Consider the following 19,774-nt stretch of genomic DNA (forward strand, 5'->3'; position numbering starts at 1 on the left):
CCTTCTTTTGGACTGCTTTTCCAGGTGGACTCGCCGTCCCATCAGCCTCGTGTTCAGTCGCTTCCTGCGTCTTTAAAACGAACGATGGAACCGCACCAGCTCGGCTTCTGAACGAGAGGCACCAGCAGAGGGTGAAAATCGAGAGCGAGTCTTCCTCAGCTGTCCTGCCGCTGCTGTCGCCCACATCCACTCAGGTGCCTGCAGAGCCCAGGTGGGCCTGGCACTGGCCTTATTGGCTCTGCGCCCTGATGGCGGCGTGACAGATGCCGGGTCGAACAGGAGCTGGCGGTTTGCCACGGGGAACGCAAACATGCAGCGTTTACGGGTTTTAGTGCTCTGAGTTTATACTAAAAGAGTTTATACTTAAAGAAAAGTGTAGGTTTGATTCCCCCTCCCTTCACACACACTCACACACACACACTCACACACACACACTCACACACACACACTCACACACACACACACACACACACTACGCTGGTTTCTGACGGCCTTCTTTTCATTCCACATGTCTGAAGTTTCCCCTGCATGTCTTTCAGAGCTGCCAGAGCTGAGTGACAGACACACAACACGGGCATCATAAAGAAGTCAGCAGTTTCTTAAAACTCCTCAGTAAAACTGCTGTGAGGCTTCGGGAAGCGGCACATCGACACGCAGCGACTCTGCCTTTAAGGCGCTCTGAAGTGTCAAAGCCACCCACGAGGGAAGCGGAGCGGCTTATGAACGGATGTCTTCGATACTGATCCGGTACTCGGATGACCTTGGTGGGGAGGAATGAGGGTAAAGTTTTTGATTTAGTTAAGAGTAAACCCTATAATTTGACTCGGCGTGTGTCACTGCGTAATCACGCTGTTCATTCGCATAATTAGTCAGCTGAGACACTCGTACATGAGCTTCTACGCCGCCGTGCGTCAGCTGTCAGCACACTCACACTGCCATGAAGGAGCACTTATAATTAGACTGAAGGTCTCCTTTGAAAACATTTTAGTCAGTGACAAACTGCAGGATTGTTGCAGACTCGATGTGACTGACACGAGGTTGTCCAGCGTGTGTGTGTGTGTGTGTGTGTGTGTGGACCAGCACGGTTTGTCAGGGCTGATAACTCATACGCATGTGCAGTGAAAATGAAGTGTCAGAATGCTACTTTATACTTCCACTACTCTTCATGCTGGAGGCAGATGCTGTACTGGACAAAATAAAACGGCGCCGCAGACAATCAGGTCTGACAGTCGGCGAATCCCGGGTGTAAAGCAGCGTGTGTTACCTGTTTTTCCGCAGCAGCCGAAGCGAGACAGGCATTCTTTGTGGGCACCTAAACCACACTTGGAGCACAGGTAGCCCTGGTTAAAGACGCCCCTGCAGACAGAAGGGCAGGGAAAAGTCATCACACGGCCCACTTGACCGCACACACACACACACACACAAACACACAGCAGGATGAGTACATGAAACAACAGCAACATCACTGCAGTTATTACGGGACGGCGTGGAACAGCACAGGATCATCACGCCGTCGCTTCTCTCCTGTACCGTCAGTCCAAATGACTTCCCTCTTTTGTGAAAAGTTTCAAAAGCTTTTCGGCTGCTGACATCTTCCAAAAAGCATCAGTGTAGTCAGCGTCACATTTCACCAAATCGTGACTTCCCCCTCAAAACCCCTGAACGGTATTTTTACTTCTGACTATACTCGAGGTCTTCGAGGTTGCAGATCTAAGCTGTTCCAGCTTCGGACACGAGGACACGAGCCAGGATTTAAGACTTTCTACTTCAAAGCCATAACAGGTGTGGTGGGTAACCGGAAAACTGTGACACACACACACACACACACGCACACACGGCATCAGCAGTGTGTCGTTCTCATTTACATAACCATCTCAGAGGTGCTAATTAAAATTACATGAAAGTAAAGACTGCTTTGCTCTGCTCTCCAGCTAATTGTCGGTTTGACCTCTTTGAGAAATCTAGCGTGGAGTTAAAGTGCAGGTACACTAATGTTTGATGTGCTGCTCCGTTCGGACCTGCAGGGTGTGTGTTGATCTGTGTGGGAACAACAGGAAACCACCACCAATTCTTACGAAATCACATGAAAGGAAAAACTTTTGCTCGTCACTTTCCTGAATATTTCTGTGTTTCCTGTGTAATGTCTGAGCAGGTCCCGCCTCCTATCAGTGTGATCTCAACGCATTAAGCCTTCAGAGTTTGACTGTGGCACCAGTTTAGTGCCAGATTAGATATTAGATTAGATAAAGAAGGTTTGGTGTTTTCATAACAGTCTGCTGAGAAATACACAAGAATCCAAGAAGAACTTGAGAAAGTTAAGAGCGTCCTTAAGAAAATAATAAAACACTGAACTTCCTGAGACCTTCTCCGCATTATTCTTGTTTTTATTCGTGTTTGCAGGAACCTTTCGCCATCCATCGCCTTGAAGCGGAGCGTCAGTGTGGCAGACATTTTTATTTTGCTGTCCTCGATGGGTGAAGCCACTCAGTCGATTCCCATGTGAGAAAAGACCGTGAGGCGGCGAAACCATTCAGCAAATTCAATAGAAACTCTGTGTTACCGAGACACGTGTGCAGAGGAAGAGAGGAGTAAAAGGAAAGTGACAAACAGACTGTTAGTGTACGCCGGAGAGGAACCGGAGGGCTTTCAAAGCAGCTCTGACGGCCGTCTGAAAGGCTCCACGTCTCGTCCTCAGCCTGCGCGTGTGTGTGTGTGTGTGTGTGTGTGTGTGTGTGTAATGACTGTCTCACCTCAGCAGCATGTGGCAAGAGTTGCAAGAGGTGATCCTGTCAAAGGTGTGCATGTGAAAGTCGTGGAAGTTGCTGGTGGCGTTTTCAGGCCGAATGTTGGATCTGAACAGAAAACACAAAAACATTAAATCCACTTTACTGAAGGACGTGAACTGTGACTCTACTGTAAGCAAAGAAGAAGACAATATTGAGCTAAATACAAGAACCAAACTGTTAATTTACGACCATCACGTGCTAATGCAGTTCATATTGTTCTTCCATAAACTTTCCTGTGGATGAAGTAAGGGTGCTCTGAGCTGCCAAAAAGGATTCCATTCATAAACCCTGATGTCAGAGCTTGAGAGGATGAAGATTTCAAACAGAAATCTGCCTTAGTTTGGTCTGACACGTTGGAGTGTCCTTGAATGCACCACAAAGTCTCATGTTCACGTTCGACTACGTGATGAGAGTGTAACTAAATAAAACTCATTATGCTGATGGTCTGGATATCTGCAGGGCTCAGGTTAAATATTAAACAGCAGCATTTAAAGCTGCATTCATCAGCACCGACAGTATCGTTCTGTGAGCGCTTTTTTCTGCTCAAGTGCCCCTGAACACATCCTTTAAAACATAACGGAACAGTTAAGCCTCTGTGTGATCGCCACTGACCACGACGACGAGTCACCCGAGCTCAAATCCACGACTGAAGACGAGCTTGTTGCCCGTTTTGTCACAGTTTTCAGTTTCGTCTTTGACTTCCCTTCCAGACGAAAAAAACACATTTGTTGCTTCTAATCGCAGGCAGCAAACTGTCCTCCACGGCTTCAGCAGCGTCTGCCTGATTCACTTCTTTGAAGTGGGACGGACACAACTGGAAGTAGACAGTCGAGGTCGACTTGAAGTGAACGCACAAGTGGTCTCAGCCCCCTGGGACATGACAGAGAGTGTGTGTGTGTGTGTGTGTGTGTGTGTGTGTCTGGAGGCGTGAAGGCCTGTTTACTACAAATCTGAGAGGTCTTCTGTTGTTTGCGCAGCTCCACATGACGACCCCGTTACATAAGCTTTTTGTGCCACTCTTTTCCTCTACAGGCGTAACATTCACAATCTGTCGGCTGCTGTTTGTAACCAACATCAAGTGATTCTGGACAAAAACAGCTGATTGGTGAGTCCAGAGACAAGAGAACGGAGCATCTCCACTTCCTCCCGCCGTACAAAATCAAAGCTCACCTTGAGGAATGAGATTCCACAATCAGCCGTCTCTGAGGAAATAAAAAACTGATCCGAACAGGACGTGAGGTCTGTAGATACGGACGCCACCACACATTTCTACTGGCTCACGAGTGAGTTCATGTGTGAATGCATGTGAGGCCTTAGAATTCATCAGTCACGCTGAAGCGTACAACATTTTGCTCAGGAAGGACGCACAGCGCTGAGATGGAAACTTCACCGGCGTCTTCCTGACTACAGATTGCTTACCACTGACAAGAAAGAAGGTCCCAAAACTAATAACAAACCCTGCGCCCTCACAAACCTCCCGAGCTTCCTTTTCCTTTTGACTTTGAGAGGACGACAAAACTTTGTAGGGTCCAAACTTGCACTGAAAGGCAGCTGCTTGAATTTTAAGGACTTAAACTGAAGCGCGTTTCTGAGTCGTCCTCTGACTTCAAAGGACGTCGAAGCAAACGATTTTCGCCGAGCGGCGAGTCTACCTTCCCCTCGTGCCCGATCTCGAACAGAGTGGGCTGTGGAAGTACAGCCGGCACGTGAGGAAACACCTGTTCACAGATCAGCTGCTGAGCATCGCTGTGCGACCGTGTGTTCAGTCTGTTACTTTAACCCCAGAAGCCTCAGTTGGCTCACTTCATCTTCCTGATCCTCATCCTCACTTCCTGTTCAGGCTGTGTGGAATCCTTCTGGAGACTGAGACTAACCCTTTCACAGATTTTCTTTTCCTTCCTTTACCTTTTAATTCCTCAGGTTTGATTTCTATACTTTTGCTGTGATCGCACCTTCCTGAGAGCCCCACAGCTCTTAAACCTTATTCAGGATGTGGTTTTACTGATCACATGGTTATTAAAGAAATGATCAGTACCGCAGGTCGACATCACTGACATGTGCTGAACAGATTCGAGTCTGGTATCCATGACAGTCATAAAAAGTATGTTTAAAAACTAAATTTAATTTAATAAAAAAATTTAACAGAATAATGACTGAAACGACTCCACGGGCTGTTTCTCAGGGTTTGGCCTCGGCCCCTGACTCCCAGTGAAGGGAAATCTTAATGCTTCAGCACACCAAGACATTTTGGACAATGCTATGCTTCCAACTTTGTGGCAACAGTTTGTTGAAGGCCCTTTTCTATTCCAGCATGACTGTGCCCCAGTGCACAAAGCAAAGCTCCATAAAGACATGGTTGGATGAGTTTGGTGTGGAAGAACTTGACTGGCCCACACAGAGCCCTGACCTCAACCCCATCCAACACCTTTGGGATGAACTGGAACGGAGATTGTGAGCCAGGCCTTTTGGTCCAACATCAGTGTGTGACCTCACAAATGCTCTACTGCATGAATGGGCACAAATTCCCACAGAAACACTCCAACATGTTGTGGAAAGCCTTCACAGAAGAGTGGAAGCTGTTAGAGCTGCAAAGCTGTCTGTGTGTTTACAATGAGACGCCATTAAAGTCCCTGTTGGTGTGAAGGGCAGCTGTCCCAATACTTTTGTCCATATAACGTACCTGTGACAGGCCAATACTGATCAACACTATCAGCCAGCTGATACATCACTCAGGCTTTGGTTTAGAAGAACTTGGATCCAGTTCAGGACGTTGACTGACTTTGAGGAAGTTTAATCTGATGATGTCATTAAATTTAACCATTTATGTTCTCTTGGTTATTAAGAACTAAATGTTTATTAGACACAATAAAATTCAAAACAATGCATTTTGACTGCATCTCTTTCAGTCAGGCTCAGATTGTGGAGCTGATCAGCTCATCTTTCTGTCTCAGGTCCCCTCATAAATCACAGAGCAGCCTAACCTGCAGAACAGGACGGGAAACGTGTGCGCTCTGACGCCGTGACAAAACCCAGCTCAGACACACACACACACACACACACACACACACACAGTGTTATCACGCTGTGACGCATGAACGCACACACTCACATGGCCATGCCAAACTGCTCCAGCCACTTCTTTTTCAGCTCTTTGGTCTTGAAGAAGAACTCAAAGCCGTTCTGTCCCTGGTTATGAGTGAGGTAGAATCCGTGGGACCACTGCAACGAGAGAGAGAGAGAGAGAGGGAAAACACTCACATTGGAGACGGAGAAGAAAACAAATAAATAAACTGAGACACAAACAGAGCAGGAAGGGAGGCGGAGGGGAGACAGATGGAGACAAACGCAAGGAAAATGAAGGAGGGGGGAGAGAACACAAAGGCTGCAGGGTTGGAGGGCGGCAGAGCTGACAGACAGAGACAAAGCAGAGAGGAAGAGCATGAAGGAGAAGAAGAAAAGAGTGTGAGCCATACAACTGCTGGGCATCAGACAGCACGGGCCTGTAATCATCCCCCCATTACCCACTCCAAAGGCTAAATATTTGTCTATTAGCCTTCGTGTCAACACAAGCCTGTCTTTTACAATAGCTCCACCAAACAGATGCTTGGGAGAAGCACTTTTTACGGCTCCTCGTTGCAGTTTTGAACTTGCGGCGGTCGGCTCTGGAGGCTGAACGCACGCCAAGCTCGCCGTGCTGTCAGGGAAGCTCATCTCTTCTGCTCAAAGACAAGAGAGGAGGGAAAAAAGCGCTCTGCAGAGGCATTCCCAGTGGACGCCAAGGCTCTGCAAAGAGATCTCCAGCTACCAATTTGTAAAGAGAAGGAGGAGGACGTGTTTGTTTGTCTGTCTGTCAGTTTAGTTGTTTCTTCACTTTGTTTGTCTTTGGAATTCAGAAGGATCACACGTCCGGGCCGATGTTTCCGAACATAACGAAGCTGGCCTTCACTCGGGTCTCGGGTGTCTCACGTGTGGGTCGGTGTGTGTTGTAATGCTGTTCTTTAACATTTTGATTCATCACTCGTTAAATCTTTTACTGCATTTTGTTTTTGGTTTTTTTGCTTTGTGAGTGTGAGACAAAAAACCAAAACACTAAACTAAAAGACGCTGAAACGTTGAAGCGCAGCTGGTCACGATGAGCGACGCCTCCGATCTAATCTGATTCTTTCTGATTGTTGCAGCTTTAACAGTTGAAGCACGTGTGAAACTCCATCGCTGGCCTTCAGTTCAATAGTTTCCTGCTGCTGTGTACATCACATTTGAAATGAAGAGACTTTAAGGTGATCATCTGACCTGATCACGTAACTCCCATGATGAAGGCTCTCAGACAGCCGCTGTCGTCTCTGGCATTTCCATCATGAACATGTGACCATCACATCCATCACGTCAGATGTGGGAGACATTGAAGTAGCTGAAAGTTTCATCCTAAAATATAACTACATGAGCCCATATGGGTTTGAGCCTCCTAATGTCTGCCATTTACAGCATCGTTCTGCCCAAATCATTGTTTCCTGGCACACCGTGGATATCATTCTGCATTATGATTGGCAATATTTTTCACCATTTGGCACTTTGTCTTCACTGTGAGTGTGTGTGCGGTCGGGCCCACAGCGAGGTTTAACGATAACACCATCTGGGAGGAGGCAGCCTGCTCCAGTCTGACACTGTTTCACTATTACGCTGGTAAATGAACAAGCCAGTGTGAAACGTGTGCGGGAACAAGCATGAAGCACATTATTTAAGACTCTTTTCGGCTGATTGTTGTGCTGCTTGTGTCGCACGCCTCTCGCTTCGGCGGCACTTCGGCAGATTGAGAGCAGGAAAGGCGGCAGCGGTCGGGATGTGGGGGTCGGCACAGGTGCTGTCAAGTTACCTCCGTTTTTTAACTCGGTTTTATGACCCTGCGTTTGTCTGATGAATTGTTATGGCTGCTCATTATGCCGACGTTGTGCTGTTAATTGGTTTGTCAGGAGTCCAACACGGCTTCTGAGCTTTGCTGACTCAGTCATAAAGAGGCAATAATGGACTCAACAGCGCAAGACTTCCCTCCATTATAGCTGATTGGTTGTTATACGAGATGCTTGTTTTTTTTTTTATTTTACAGAACGTTCATAAGTGCATTCAGCTATTTTCTCACTGTGTATTAGTGAAGGTACAAAGCAGTATGTGGCTGCTGCATCGTTCCCGTACTGCGATGGCGTGCAGCTCCAGGTGAAATGAAAAGTCATCAAAAGCTGTTTTACAGTCGCTGCTATAAAATCACTGTAAATCACAGCTTAAAGTGGGTTATTGCTTTTTCAAAATGGTGATAACACACCCTTAAATTAAAAGCTAAACGCTGGAAGAACAATGAAAGAAAACGAAGCCTCCTGATTAAGGTAAAAACAGTAAAATTAGACGTGCGATTCACACGTTCCTCTCAGACGTGACGTATCAGCACTGAGAAGTGTTAACTGTGGAAACAAACTCCTGCTGTGCTTGGTCTCATTTTTGTAGCAGAACAATGTTTTAATGTGCTTGAAAGTATGAGCAACATAAAGGTCTTCCAGCCCGGCAGAAAACAAGATTCCTCTTTTGTTTCCTTCTTGATCTAACTGAGGCTAATTCGTGTGCATGTCTGAGGCGAAGTGACCGCGGCCTCAACAGAAGTAGAATGGAGTTACTCTGCTGGCACAGAGAGGGAAATGTTCACGTAGAGATGTGCTGCTGCTGCCAGGAAACAGAAGGCGACAAAGAAAATGACCAAAGGATGTGCCAACATGTGACAGCTTGGTCTGAAACTTGTTCAACTTGTACCAGCCAAAGTACACGCCGCGGAGAGAGGGTTCACCTGCCCAGGTGGGAGGAGCCAAACACCGGATTGTTCTGCAACGCTGTGTATTTTCCACGGCTTTAGAAAAACACTGTTTCGTCCTCTTAGTGCTGCTTATCCATCTGCATTCTTAGACTCCTACAAGAAGTCACGACTCGGTTACTCGACCCTCAGACCTCGTTGTGAGCAGGCTCGAGGAGGAACTGTTTTCCTTCTCTATCGCACACGTGCATCTACTCATGAACAAGAGGCTCGTGCTTGTGATCAGCTGAGCTGTGATGTTAGTTAGCTTCGTTAGCCTAGCTAGCTAGCCTCTACCAGAAACTCCACCTTTCGGTTCTCCTTGTCTGACGTGGGGTTGTTGGTGATCTTGAAGAGGTGCAGGTCGATCACTTCTTTCATCTCGTAGTTGTCTCCCCGACGCTTGCACACGATCACAGCTGCGTCGAACAGGAAGATGTGCCTGCAGACCAAAGAGAATCAACTTATTGTTTCTGACGTCGAGATCACAATGAATAAAATTCATTTCACCCTGAGTTTGTCAGGAACTCTGGGGGGGTCAAAACAATATAAACAACAACAAATAACCCAGAAGTGCAGAAAGAAATTCTTCAGTCAACTGTTTGTTTTTTATCCATGATGGACGACAGTGGTGTAAATTCTAAACATTAAGGTTCTAGATGAACTGGACCTGAGGAACACGTCGTTGTTTACTGTATGAGAAGGTTGGCAGGTGAAGATGTGTGAGGAGACCACACAGTGGTGTTCAACATCTGTCTTTTAGTGCTCAATAATTACTCAATATGAGTACTTGTACACGCATATTAGGGCCACCTTGGAAAAAGAGTCCCTGTTTAAATAAAGGTTTGGATGGATGAAAAAATGAATGAAGCTCTTGTTGCTGCCTCAAACTGGAGTTTTAACATTTTTGGGGCGTATCCTGTACGTCAGCCTCTCTGCTGCCTGTGATGGATGTTCACATTATGAACAGCCTTAAGCTCCAACTGGAGCTGCCTGTTGCTTTAAGACCCATCAGGCAGCTCATCAGGGTACACGTCAAGCGTTGGGCCAACCCTCCCAGAGAAGACGGCCAGGACTTTCAACGCAAAAGCCGCATGTTGTAGCTGACACCTGACACCCAACTTGAATTTTACAATTTGCAAAAAAAAAAAAGAAAAGTTTGTGGTTGTGGTTGTGGAGATCCTTCAGGGCATTAGCATCAGCCCAAACATCACATGCAGCCTGTGTTTCCATTGTTTTATAATTCACTCGCAATTACATCACCTGATTTTGTTCCTTCTTCACAACACAAACAGGTTTAGTTTCTCGCAGCTCTTTGGCTTTAAGTGAAGTATACTCTGGCACCTTCCCAACCGCTGAGCCTGAAAAGCTAAGCTGCAACCAGTCAGGCAGCGCGTCAACCTGACATCTCACCTGTCCTGTTTGGCTCGTTTGTCCACCGAGGTCACCCGTACCTCCCCGTCACCTTTGGGTCTCCCATAGTTACTCAGCGGCTGATTCTGCAGAAAAAAGCGACACACGCGTTGTGATCTGAGATGTGTGAAGCATTTCCAAAGTATTGTGAGTTCGTCATGAGGAAGAGACACGCAGCTCACCAAGTTTTGGATGGATTCCTGATACTGATGTATTTCTCTTAGCGTCTCATTGTCCCTCTTGACTTCGTTAACGTACTGAGCCAAGTCCTGCGCACGGATCAGAAAACAAGAAAGCTTCAAAGTTTAGCTCCATTTAGACGTAATATTTTAATGTTGCCAGTACAGTATGACACCTGTTGCCCCCCCCCCCCCCCCCATGCTGTCATTGTACATAACGTTGGGGTGGGATGTACACATAAATGACGTCCTCCTCAGCTGAACTGTAATGTTAACCAGTTGAAGTGGTGGAAATCAAATGTTTAGAACTTAAATCCATTTAATCAGGAGTCTTATGGAAAGACAACGTGAGTTGTTCACTCTGAATACCGTGACAGTGACGGCGAGTGTGTTTGTGCGGTCGTTTTGGGATGGACCCGCCACTCGCTGCATGCTGGGATAATAAAACAAAGCGATGACGGTACCTTCATGGCATCCAACGCCGTCCGCAGATTACTCTTGTCTGTGGGGTCGTGAGTGTGTTTCAACAACTCCTGTTGGACAGAAACAAATCACACACACGACATCTCGGTAAGCACGTGTCCCGTGATAACACGGACTTCAAGCGGCGTGTTGCATGTTGCATTCATGAACTTCGTTATGCTGCACACAACACGGCCACGGAGAACGGAAGGCTTTGGCTCTGTGAAATGGAAAAGGTTAACGGCGGAAAGCATCCTGTCCCGAGATAAATCAGATACTGTTTGTGTGTGTGTGTGTATCTGAAATTACTTGCTGGTGCATGACTGCAGTGTAAACAAGACATCTAGACCTCAGCAGCAGAGGATAAGGGAGGCTGCCATGCATGTCCTTCATACAGGTACACACACACACACACAGCAGTGCACAAACCCACACTGAGCCGCTAAGGGAGATATATATGACTGCACGGCACTGCTCAAATCCCTGGTGTCAGTCAGGCTCAACCTGAGCATTATTATCAGCAGCACCACGGCAGAGTCCCATTTATCAAGACCGGCTCCCACCTCGGCCCCTCCACAGAGATACAGGGGGAAGGAGTGGTCGCATTGATAACCGGGGCCATTCACGGTGGACTCACTGAAGGAATCGTGTCCGGGGGGGGGTGATGAACGGAGGCTGCCAGGAAGAGAAAGGAAATGAAAGATTGATGGCAAAAAAGGCGAGAAGGACCGAGAGAGGAACTCGTGGAGCGAGAGGAAGTGACAAGACATTCGTGGTACAGATTCTGGCTGTCACCAGATGGCAAAGTAACCCAGCGGACGCTTCGTTCGGTGCAGCTGGTTATTACCCGGCTGCTCCTCTGGGATCTTCGAGTCCGTGTTGACACAACGCCAACACTTTGCTCCTGCAGGCTTGGTCCTTCTGGTGGGATCTTCACGCCGCACATCAACAAAACACCACAAACAACACAACACGCAACGCCTGCAGTAGAAGGCATGTCGCTCTGTACTGTGAAGGAATGTGTACTTGTACTACAGTCCCTGCAAGGATTCACGGATGAAAAATACACACTCCAGTCGCCAGAAGTAAACGTTTCTGCAGACCAGCGAGCGACCGCGTTCACGATCACCTGAACCGACCACCAAACTGACTCATTTTAGGACATTCACATGTGAATAAATGTTTTATATTCAAAGGTACTGAAAAACAAACTTTGGTCTCATTAAACAGGTTACACTGTGGAAGTAAAGAAGGCACTTAATATTTACAGGCAACTGAAAATTAAAAATTAAAACATAACTATTACTGAATTCTCAGCGATGGCATTTAAATAAGGTTACCTAACAGAATTCAAATTTACTTTGAATTTCCCTCAAATTTCCACAAGGTAATTTTAAATACAAACTAAATTTTAACATTCAGCAGTAAAAGACTGAGCGCTGCTTTGACTTTTTTAACTTCTATTTTAGGCCAAAATGGAAGCACACTAATTTAAAATAGTTAAATAAAACACACATGAGACCACGAGCCTTCATTATGGATGACTGTACAGTCCAGAGGAGGAGGAGGAGGAGGAGGAGGAAGAGAAGGACAAACAGAAGGAGGAGGAGGAAGAGAAGGAAGAGGAGGAGGAGGAGGAAGAGAAGGACAAACAGAAGGAGGAAGAGGTGGTGGAGGAGGAGGAGGAGGAGGAGGAGGAGGAAGAGAAGGACAAACAGAAGGAGGAAGAGGAGGAGGAGGAGGAGGAGGAGGAGGAAGAGAAGGACAAACAGAAGGAGGAAGAGGTGGAGGAGGAGGAAGAGAAGGACAAATAGAAGGAGGAAAAGGTGGAGGAGGAGAAGGACAAACAGAAGGACAAAGAGGGGGAGGAGGAGCAGGAGGAGGAGGAAGAGGAGCTCCAACCACCTCCACACCACCTCCCTTCACCTGGACAAACGCTGCTGCTTCTCCTTTATTTGCGTTCAGTTCATCACAACAAACTCACTGATTTTTTTTCCTGCCTGTCTGTCTCTCTGTCAGTCCTCACTCCACCCTGTCTGTCTCTCTGTCAGTCCTCACTCCACCCTGTCTGTCTCTCTGTCAGTCCTCACTCCACCCTGTCTGTCTCTCTGTCAGTCCTCACTCCACCCTGTCTGTCTTCTCTGTCCTCACTCTTCTTTGTCTCGATCAGATGATGGTTTGTGCAGGTCATCTCAGACCTGAAGCACCACAAACAGACCAGAGACGTCTCAGAGCCTGGAGGACGGCGGCAGGGGGAGGAAACATGACCAACAGCACCACCTGGTGGCCGCGAGCCCTCCTGCTCACAGGGTCTGACTGGGAGTGATGGAGCCTTGATGGAGCAAAAACTCCCTGACGGGTTTCTGTCACTTCAAGTCATGGAGGACTTTTAACCCGAAGTTCTGATCGTTTACAAAGACAGCGAGAGACCTCCTATCCAGGTGTGGACAATGTGATGCTGGTGACGCTCAATTACACGTCCTGCTTTCAAAACCGTCAGACACGTGTGGACGTTTTCTGACTGTTTGAGAGGAGGTGGCGTGGCGGACTCCTCCAGCGGCTCAGGTGCTCAGGTGCTCAGGTGTACGTATGTTTCTCAGCATGAATGAAATGACGCCATGTGGTTGTTTTTTAAAGCTATTTGTCTTCCTGTTGCTACGTTCAGAGTATAGCTCTGTGTCTCTTTGAGCGTCCCAGGTGTGTTGTTCATATTTCAGTGCATTTGGGTTTTGTTTAGCACCTTTTAAACTGTTGTTTTTACCCCACTTGTGTGATATTCTTTTGTTTTTGTGCGAGTCCATCAACATAAAAGCATAAAAAGTCGCAAAATACAAGAAAAATGGCACAAGTGCTGATCAAGATTTCCGAATATTGGGATATAATTGCTCAAAATACTACAATCCAACTGTTCAAGGTTGAGAAAAATCACTTGTTCTACACACAAATACAGCAGAACAATGTGAGAAATAAAACTAACAGCCTGTTCACACACACCACTCGTCTTTGCGCACTGAAAGTCTTTGCAAGCTGATGTCAGTCATTGAAACTACGAATGATACAAAGTTTCATTCTGAAATGTCGTCTCCCACAAGCAGCTCAGTTTTCTTCTGGGTTCGTGTCAGTCTGCGTCTTCTGTTCTGGATTTCAGCTTTGGGACTAACGCCTGCTTTTTGTTTGTCGGTCTGCGTGCAGTCGTGCATTTGTCGTGCACTAACGGCAGAGATTCAATGATGGCCGTCGTTTAGAGCGGGACAGAAACAGTTCCGGTGGTGGCGTATGACGTACCTGCAGGAGGAGGTGATACTTCAACACTCGCTGCATAGGAACCACGAGCAGATCCCTCAGAGTGAACTTGCCGTAGTTTGCCCTCTTTGAGCATTCCTGTGGGGAGACAAACAGGAAGGAAAATCAACAGCTCACCTTGTGAATGACACACAGAGGCCCAGCGAGGCGTCCGGTCGGCACTGATGCTGCCGGCCCAGGTGTCGTCACCTGAGGGCGCACTCTGATCGCTCTGAGGACGCTTTACCTCCAGCTTCATGCGTACGTCCTCCCTGTTTTTGCAGATGCTGTCCAGAGTGGCGATGGCTGTCTCCACATGGCTGCAGTATTTCCCATAGATCAACAACCTGCGACACCACAAGAGAGGAAGGAAGCAGAGGAAGCTCGCTGAAAACACTCTCAAAGCTAAAACAAACCTGCCCAGTAACGTAAATGAATCCTCACTCTGCTAATCACAGACACAAAACTCCAACACGGCGCCAGGAAAGCAGACATCAGGAAGAGTTCTGAATGTCTTTTACGGACACAAGTGTCACACTGTACCTCTCTTTGAAGGTGATGAAGATCTGGTAAAGGTTCTGGGCACTTCTGTGATGGACTGAGTCTTGGATTTCCAGCAGTAAACATCTGTGAACTTTCACCAGTTCCTGAAGCACAACAGCAAAGATCATTGGGCTCCACCAAAACCTCCTGCTACCTTCATCTATGCTTTATGCTAAATGTCCCTGCTTTATCAGTGAATCTCATCAGCTCTTTGAAAGGTTGGAAGATCATTAGCTGTTTGGTTCATTATCACGTAGCACCTTAAAACAACAGTCAGGAACAACTTAAGGAATTTTTCCACCCGTTCTCAAACACTTTAGATCAGAGCTTGACAGTCGATCACCTGATTCTGTGCCTCTCGGGGCTTCCGGGTAATCAAACTGGGAGGAATTCAGTTTAGATTAATTTGATTATTTGCGCTGTGATTTCCCTGCTGTGACGTCAGTCAACAAAGGACTTCTGTGACCCCGGCTTGACCACCCAGGTGGATTATGACACAGACTGAGACTCACCGGGATGTTCACGAACATCTTCTCCATCTCGGCCATGGATAAAAACATGACGAGGGGCGTCATAAAGTGCTGCAGCAGAGAGAGAAAATACAAGAGAATGAAGCTCGTCCCCTGCAGAGTCAGAGGGAAAGTCATTTTGAGAGAAGCGATTACATTACGAGACCACGCTGTAAAGAGCTGCAGTCAGCAAAAACAAGGAGGACCGTCTGGGTCACGACAATAATCTCATTTTCAGAGTTTAATGATTTCCTCTCAGAAACCTTCCCGCCACGCAGTCACCTCCACATCTCAAAGGAGCAAACTAACACTCCACCATCCACTTCATATCGAAAGTCATCTACTGAGACGCTCCGCTGGGAAATCCGGCAAGGTGTTTTTGCAGAGCTGAACGTACGCCAGAGCGAGAAGACGAGTGGGTCTGTGGCCTCCCACAGTCCTGCCAAGGTGCAGGGTGAGGCGGAAAACCTCCACCACAGGAGGCCTTCGCTCGAAGTTTGGGTCTGTTGGTGCTGGGATTACTCATCACCCTCCACCAGTTCAGCTAAATAAATGTATGCTTTCACTCATTTCTCTCTGGGAGTACACATTTGTTCCAAAACTCATTATTTTTTTTTCCCATTATGGCCCAAAACAGGTCATTACAGTCAGTCAGCTTCACATATCGCAAGCGATAAGGAGGCCAAATTGATTTCTTTTACTGAGTAAAATCAATAGAGGGCGACTTTTTCCACACTCAGAAAGTTAACTTTCATTTTTGACCCACTGCAGCCAAACAATTGAGTTTATGTTCGATATTTATGGGGAAATAAACGTCTGATGGACCCTGACCTTAATGTGGACATGATGAAGTCTGTCAAGAGGGCTGGGAAAACAGGTAATGTACTGACAGAGTGCAAGTCTCAGAGCTGGTACCTGTCCTGTCCGCTCTTTAACGTGAGGAGGTGTGTGACGATCAGCGTGACAGGAAACAGGATGCTCAGGATTCTCTCCTCTGCTTTTATTTTGTTAAGAGCGAATAAAGTCAAACAGTCTGACACGTTCAGAGGAGAAGATCAGACCGTAGACGCCGGCTCAGCTGCTGTCAGGGAACCGTCACCCAAAGAGGTCGGGAATAAAATGACCTCAGCTGCGAGACTTCAAGACAAATTTGTCCACAGACTCGGCCACACGCCGCTGATGTTTCCTTGTGTTTAAAAGCCAAACTGGTACAACAGGTTCATATGTGTATGACTACGGCACAATGCAAAGCATCACGCAGCGATACGTTCGTCAGCACCTTCTCTATAGACTCCAGGGTCTCAGTGTATTTCTCCTCCGTCTGCCTGATCTCCGTCAAACAGCAGCTCCTGATGTCAGTCTCTGCCTGCCTCTGGAAGGCCTGCACACACACACACACACACACACACACACACACGTGTGAATGAAGGTCAGGGGTTCACACAAGCGATAGCTCAATTGCATAAATTACACAAAAGTCAGAGTATTTTCAGGTTTCAGAAGTGCGTCGACTGGAGAAAACTAAAGAACATAAAATTTTGTCAAATAAATTAATATCATAAGGTGAAAGTGACTAACAAACACGATGTGCTGTGCTTTAGTGGTTGGTGAGCTTTAGCGGTGCACACGCTTGGAGCTAAGCTAAGCTAAGCTAAGCTAAGCTAAGCTAACGGGCTGTAGCCACATATTTCAGTGGCATCAATGTTCTTCTCGACTCTCGGCCTCAAAGTGACTAATCTTCACAACAGGTGAGTCACGGTGACTCGTGCAGTGTGTGTGTCCGAGTATGTGTCAGAGAGCAGCACTGACCGGAGGAGGGACGGCTTCTGTCTTCATCAGGTCCTCATAGATCTCTCCTCCGTCTTCATCGTCATACACGCAGTCATAGAGATCCTCCTCGTCCTCCACCCCCTTCTCGCTGCGGTACACATGACAGAATGTGGTGCTGGGTTAATGGTTTCTGCTCCTCTGGAAGCCTCACACACACACGAGCAAAGACTTGTGGGACGCCACAGGCCTGTTCTCGCCACTAACATCTGAACCAGTTGGGCTAACATGACGAATCCCCGTGTGAGAGTGTGTGAGAGTGTGTTTTTACCTTCAAACCTCACCAAGAGGACAGAAACATGAGGGCATGTGAGCGACTTTCAGGTGAGGACTAATGGGTGAGGATTCAGACCGGATGACTGGATGTCCAGTAACGTGAACACATCCAGGGTTGGACCGGTCCTGGTTTGGGGTGTCAGTTACTTCCTGTTTTATTTTGAAGGTTCCTGTCCTCCTGCCTGATGTTTTGCTGTTCACTTCCTGTCTCTGTGTGCTCTTTGCCCTGATTAGTTTCACCTGATTGTCTGCTCCTCCTCTTCCTCAGGTTCCTGTCTGCTCTCTTTCTGGTTTGTTCCGTCTTTACCTTGTGTGTGTGTGTGTGTGTGTGTGTGTGTGTGTGTGTGTGTGTGTGTGTCTGTTCTGATTTTGTTGTCTGGAGTTCAGCTTCTTGTTATTACACTTTTGTGTCCTTTTTGAGCAACTAAAACCTGATGAGAAAACAAGCTGTTGGGGAGCCTCTGTGGTCGGGCCCCTTGTGGGCCCCAGCACAACTGCACTGCCTGCACTCTGCATGTTTTATGCCCCTGACGTCCACATGTGGCCACACAACAGGACTAACGGGGTTCAGGTCTGCCTCTGTTGGCTGGCTGCTGAACTCTGAGCAGACGGCGGAGGGCGCAACACGACCCCAGGCTGCTGCTTCCCTCTGTGACGACTGACCACTGACCTGCTCCCCCCCTCACGGCTGTCAGCGTTAAGCCCAGACCGAGTCAGGCGCGCCTTTGCTGAGCGATGATCTGTTTGTTATTGGCTTGCGATCCACAAGGTTACATCCGCCATAGGCCAGCACCACACAAATATAAGCCCTATTAATCAAAAGGAAACTACGCGGGGCGACTGCAGGAAGCCATTCACTTCAACTTCAGTGCTATGAATACAAAAATGTTTGCAAAAATATGTGCATAAATTGGCAAGTGGTCCAAAAGTATTCCAAAGTATATTGTCTTCAAAAATCCATATTCACCCACCCACAGTCAAGTCTTTCACTTCAGCGCTTATTGCTGCATTGCATTGAGATGAAGGGCTTTGCAAGGCATTAAGCCAGGAGTCCTGTTCGCAGTGTGGGCGGGTTATATAATGTCATGGTTTTGTTTGTTGTTCACTTTCAGAAGTGAAGAAGGTTTTATTTGTTTTTCTGCTAAAGTTACATTGGAATAAAACAGCTCAAAACATCAATCCTAAGGAGGTTTGTTGTCATCATGTGCTAAGTGTGCGGCAAGGCCTGCAAAAACGATCGAGCCACGAGCCCACATGACTTGTGGCCAACTACAAAAAGAGTCTGGCGAGCTCCCGCTGAAAGCCTCGGAGAAGGTGGCCGCCTTCCAGTCAACACCCAGGGAACAAATGTCGCCCGCACCCACAACAGCAGTTACATCAGTTATTTTTACGTTGCTGGGAAACTAGAAACTGCATTAACAAACTTAAAATTCAGTTCTGATGGGAAAGTGAATGTGAGTTTGTGTACAGAGACATAAACTTACTCTATAAGGTCCTCCAGGTGGTTGTAGATGTCCTCATCTTCAACAGTCTCCTCTGAGGGAAAAGGCCTTTAAAGAGAAAACAGAGGAGGGCTCAGTGAGTCTTAAAATCACTTCCTGCTTGTATGTAATATCACAAATCATTTTCAGTCGTATCACTTCAGCATACCTGATTCCAGTCTGTTGTGCGATCGCTGTGTGGGAAAGCTTGGACAGTGTGTTCACAACCTGCAACAGAAATAAGGATGTTACTTTGTTATTTTTAACATTATGAAACGTTTGGGTCCAACCCATTGACCGTATATGAAGATGGACAACGCGAGAGCTCTTAAAAAGTGAAGCCAAAACACAAATTTTAAAAGCTCTGACAAGATGAAGAGTAAAGAAACCGTGATGAAGATGGTGGATTTGAGGGGCACCTTTGAGGTTAAGGTTTCCCTGAGCTTATTACAGACGTGTCGTAGCTTTTTTCTTTATTTTTTTCACTATGGTCCACATCTCTGGAGGAGGCTTCCTGCACACCTGAGGACAGCAGAGAATGTCGGTCTGTTGGAAAAGCAAACTCAAGACCTAAACCTTTAATCTCGCCTTTAGTTTTTAATTTTAACTTTATTTATTCACTAGTTGAGTATTTTACTTTGGTATTGTTTCCTCACTTCCTGTTTTTTTTGCTTTCTTTCTTTTCTTTGGGAGTGGGGGGGGCTACTGTTCTCACTGTGTTAAGCACTTTGTGTTATAATTCATAAGTGCTGTGCAAATAAAGTGTGACTGACTGAGTGGCTGATTATTTCATCAGTTGACTTTATATGAAGATGAAGATGGAGAAGAAGACTCCTGACTGACTGCAATTCTAAGTGGAGACACAAGAGGGCAGCAGTCTCCAACATTACAGACACACACGGAGTCACACAGGCAAACCCACACTGTGAAACATTCAGTAAAACGTAATACAGTCTTTATTTGGTGTGTTTTAACATGTGAATGTGAACTAACAAGCATCCACACACATGAGCGATGCTGCCTGGACACGGGACTCGCAGCCGAGTCACGTGACCTGATCGGTAATGGATCGTGCTGTGAAGTTAACCATGTGCTCTCGTGGGCTGACACGGCTGCTATTAGTATGACATGTAATTTCACGCTGCTGTGCTCAGTCCTGCAGCTGCCCTTGACCCTGTGTGTGTGT

General features: G+C 46.9%; 1 protein-coding gene across 2 annotated transcripts in view; it reads right to left on the reverse strand.

The window, feature by feature from the left end:
- The window catches only part of LOC124049337 (guanine nucleotide exchange factor VAV3), a 68,398-nt gene that overhangs the window by 19,878 nt on the left and 28,746 nt on the right, over positions 1–19,774 (reverse strand). For both annotated transcript variants that reach the window (XM_046370852.1, XM_046370853.1), the window contains exons 3-17: positions 18,758–18,816; positions 18,592–18,657; positions 16,814–16,922; positions 16,284–16,385; positions 15,008–15,076; positions 14,496–14,599; positions 14,200–14,299; positions 13,956–14,051; positions 10,673–10,741; positions 10,212–10,298; positions 10,030–10,115; positions 8,926–9,058; positions 5,896–6,005; positions 2,751–2,852; positions 1,265–1,356 (exon numbers count right to left, since the gene is read on the reverse strand). In XM_046370852.1, the coding sequence (XP_046226808.1) occupies positions 1,265–1,356; positions 2,751–2,852; positions 5,896–6,005; positions 8,926–9,058; positions 10,030–10,115; positions 10,212–10,298; positions 10,673–10,741; positions 13,956–14,051; positions 14,200–14,299; positions 14,496–14,599; positions 15,008–15,076; positions 16,284–16,385; positions 16,814–16,922; positions 18,592–18,657; positions 18,758–18,816 (1,384 nt within the window). The remainder of the gene's footprint in view (positions 1–1,264; positions 1,357–2,750; positions 2,853–5,895; positions 6,006–8,925; positions 9,059–10,029; positions 10,116–10,211; positions 10,299–10,672; positions 10,742–13,955; positions 14,052–14,199; positions 14,300–14,495; positions 14,600–15,007; positions 15,077–16,283; positions 16,386–16,813; positions 16,923–18,591; positions 18,658–18,757; positions 18,817–19,774) is intronic.

Source organism: Scatophagus argus, chromosome 18 (genome assembly GCF_020382885.2).
Source record: "Scatophagus argus isolate fScaArg1 chromosome 18, fScaArg1.pri, whole genome shotgun sequence".
In the NCBI taxonomy this organism is placed as follows: Eukaryota; Metazoa; Chordata; class Actinopteri; family Scatophagidae; genus Scatophagus; species Scatophagus argus.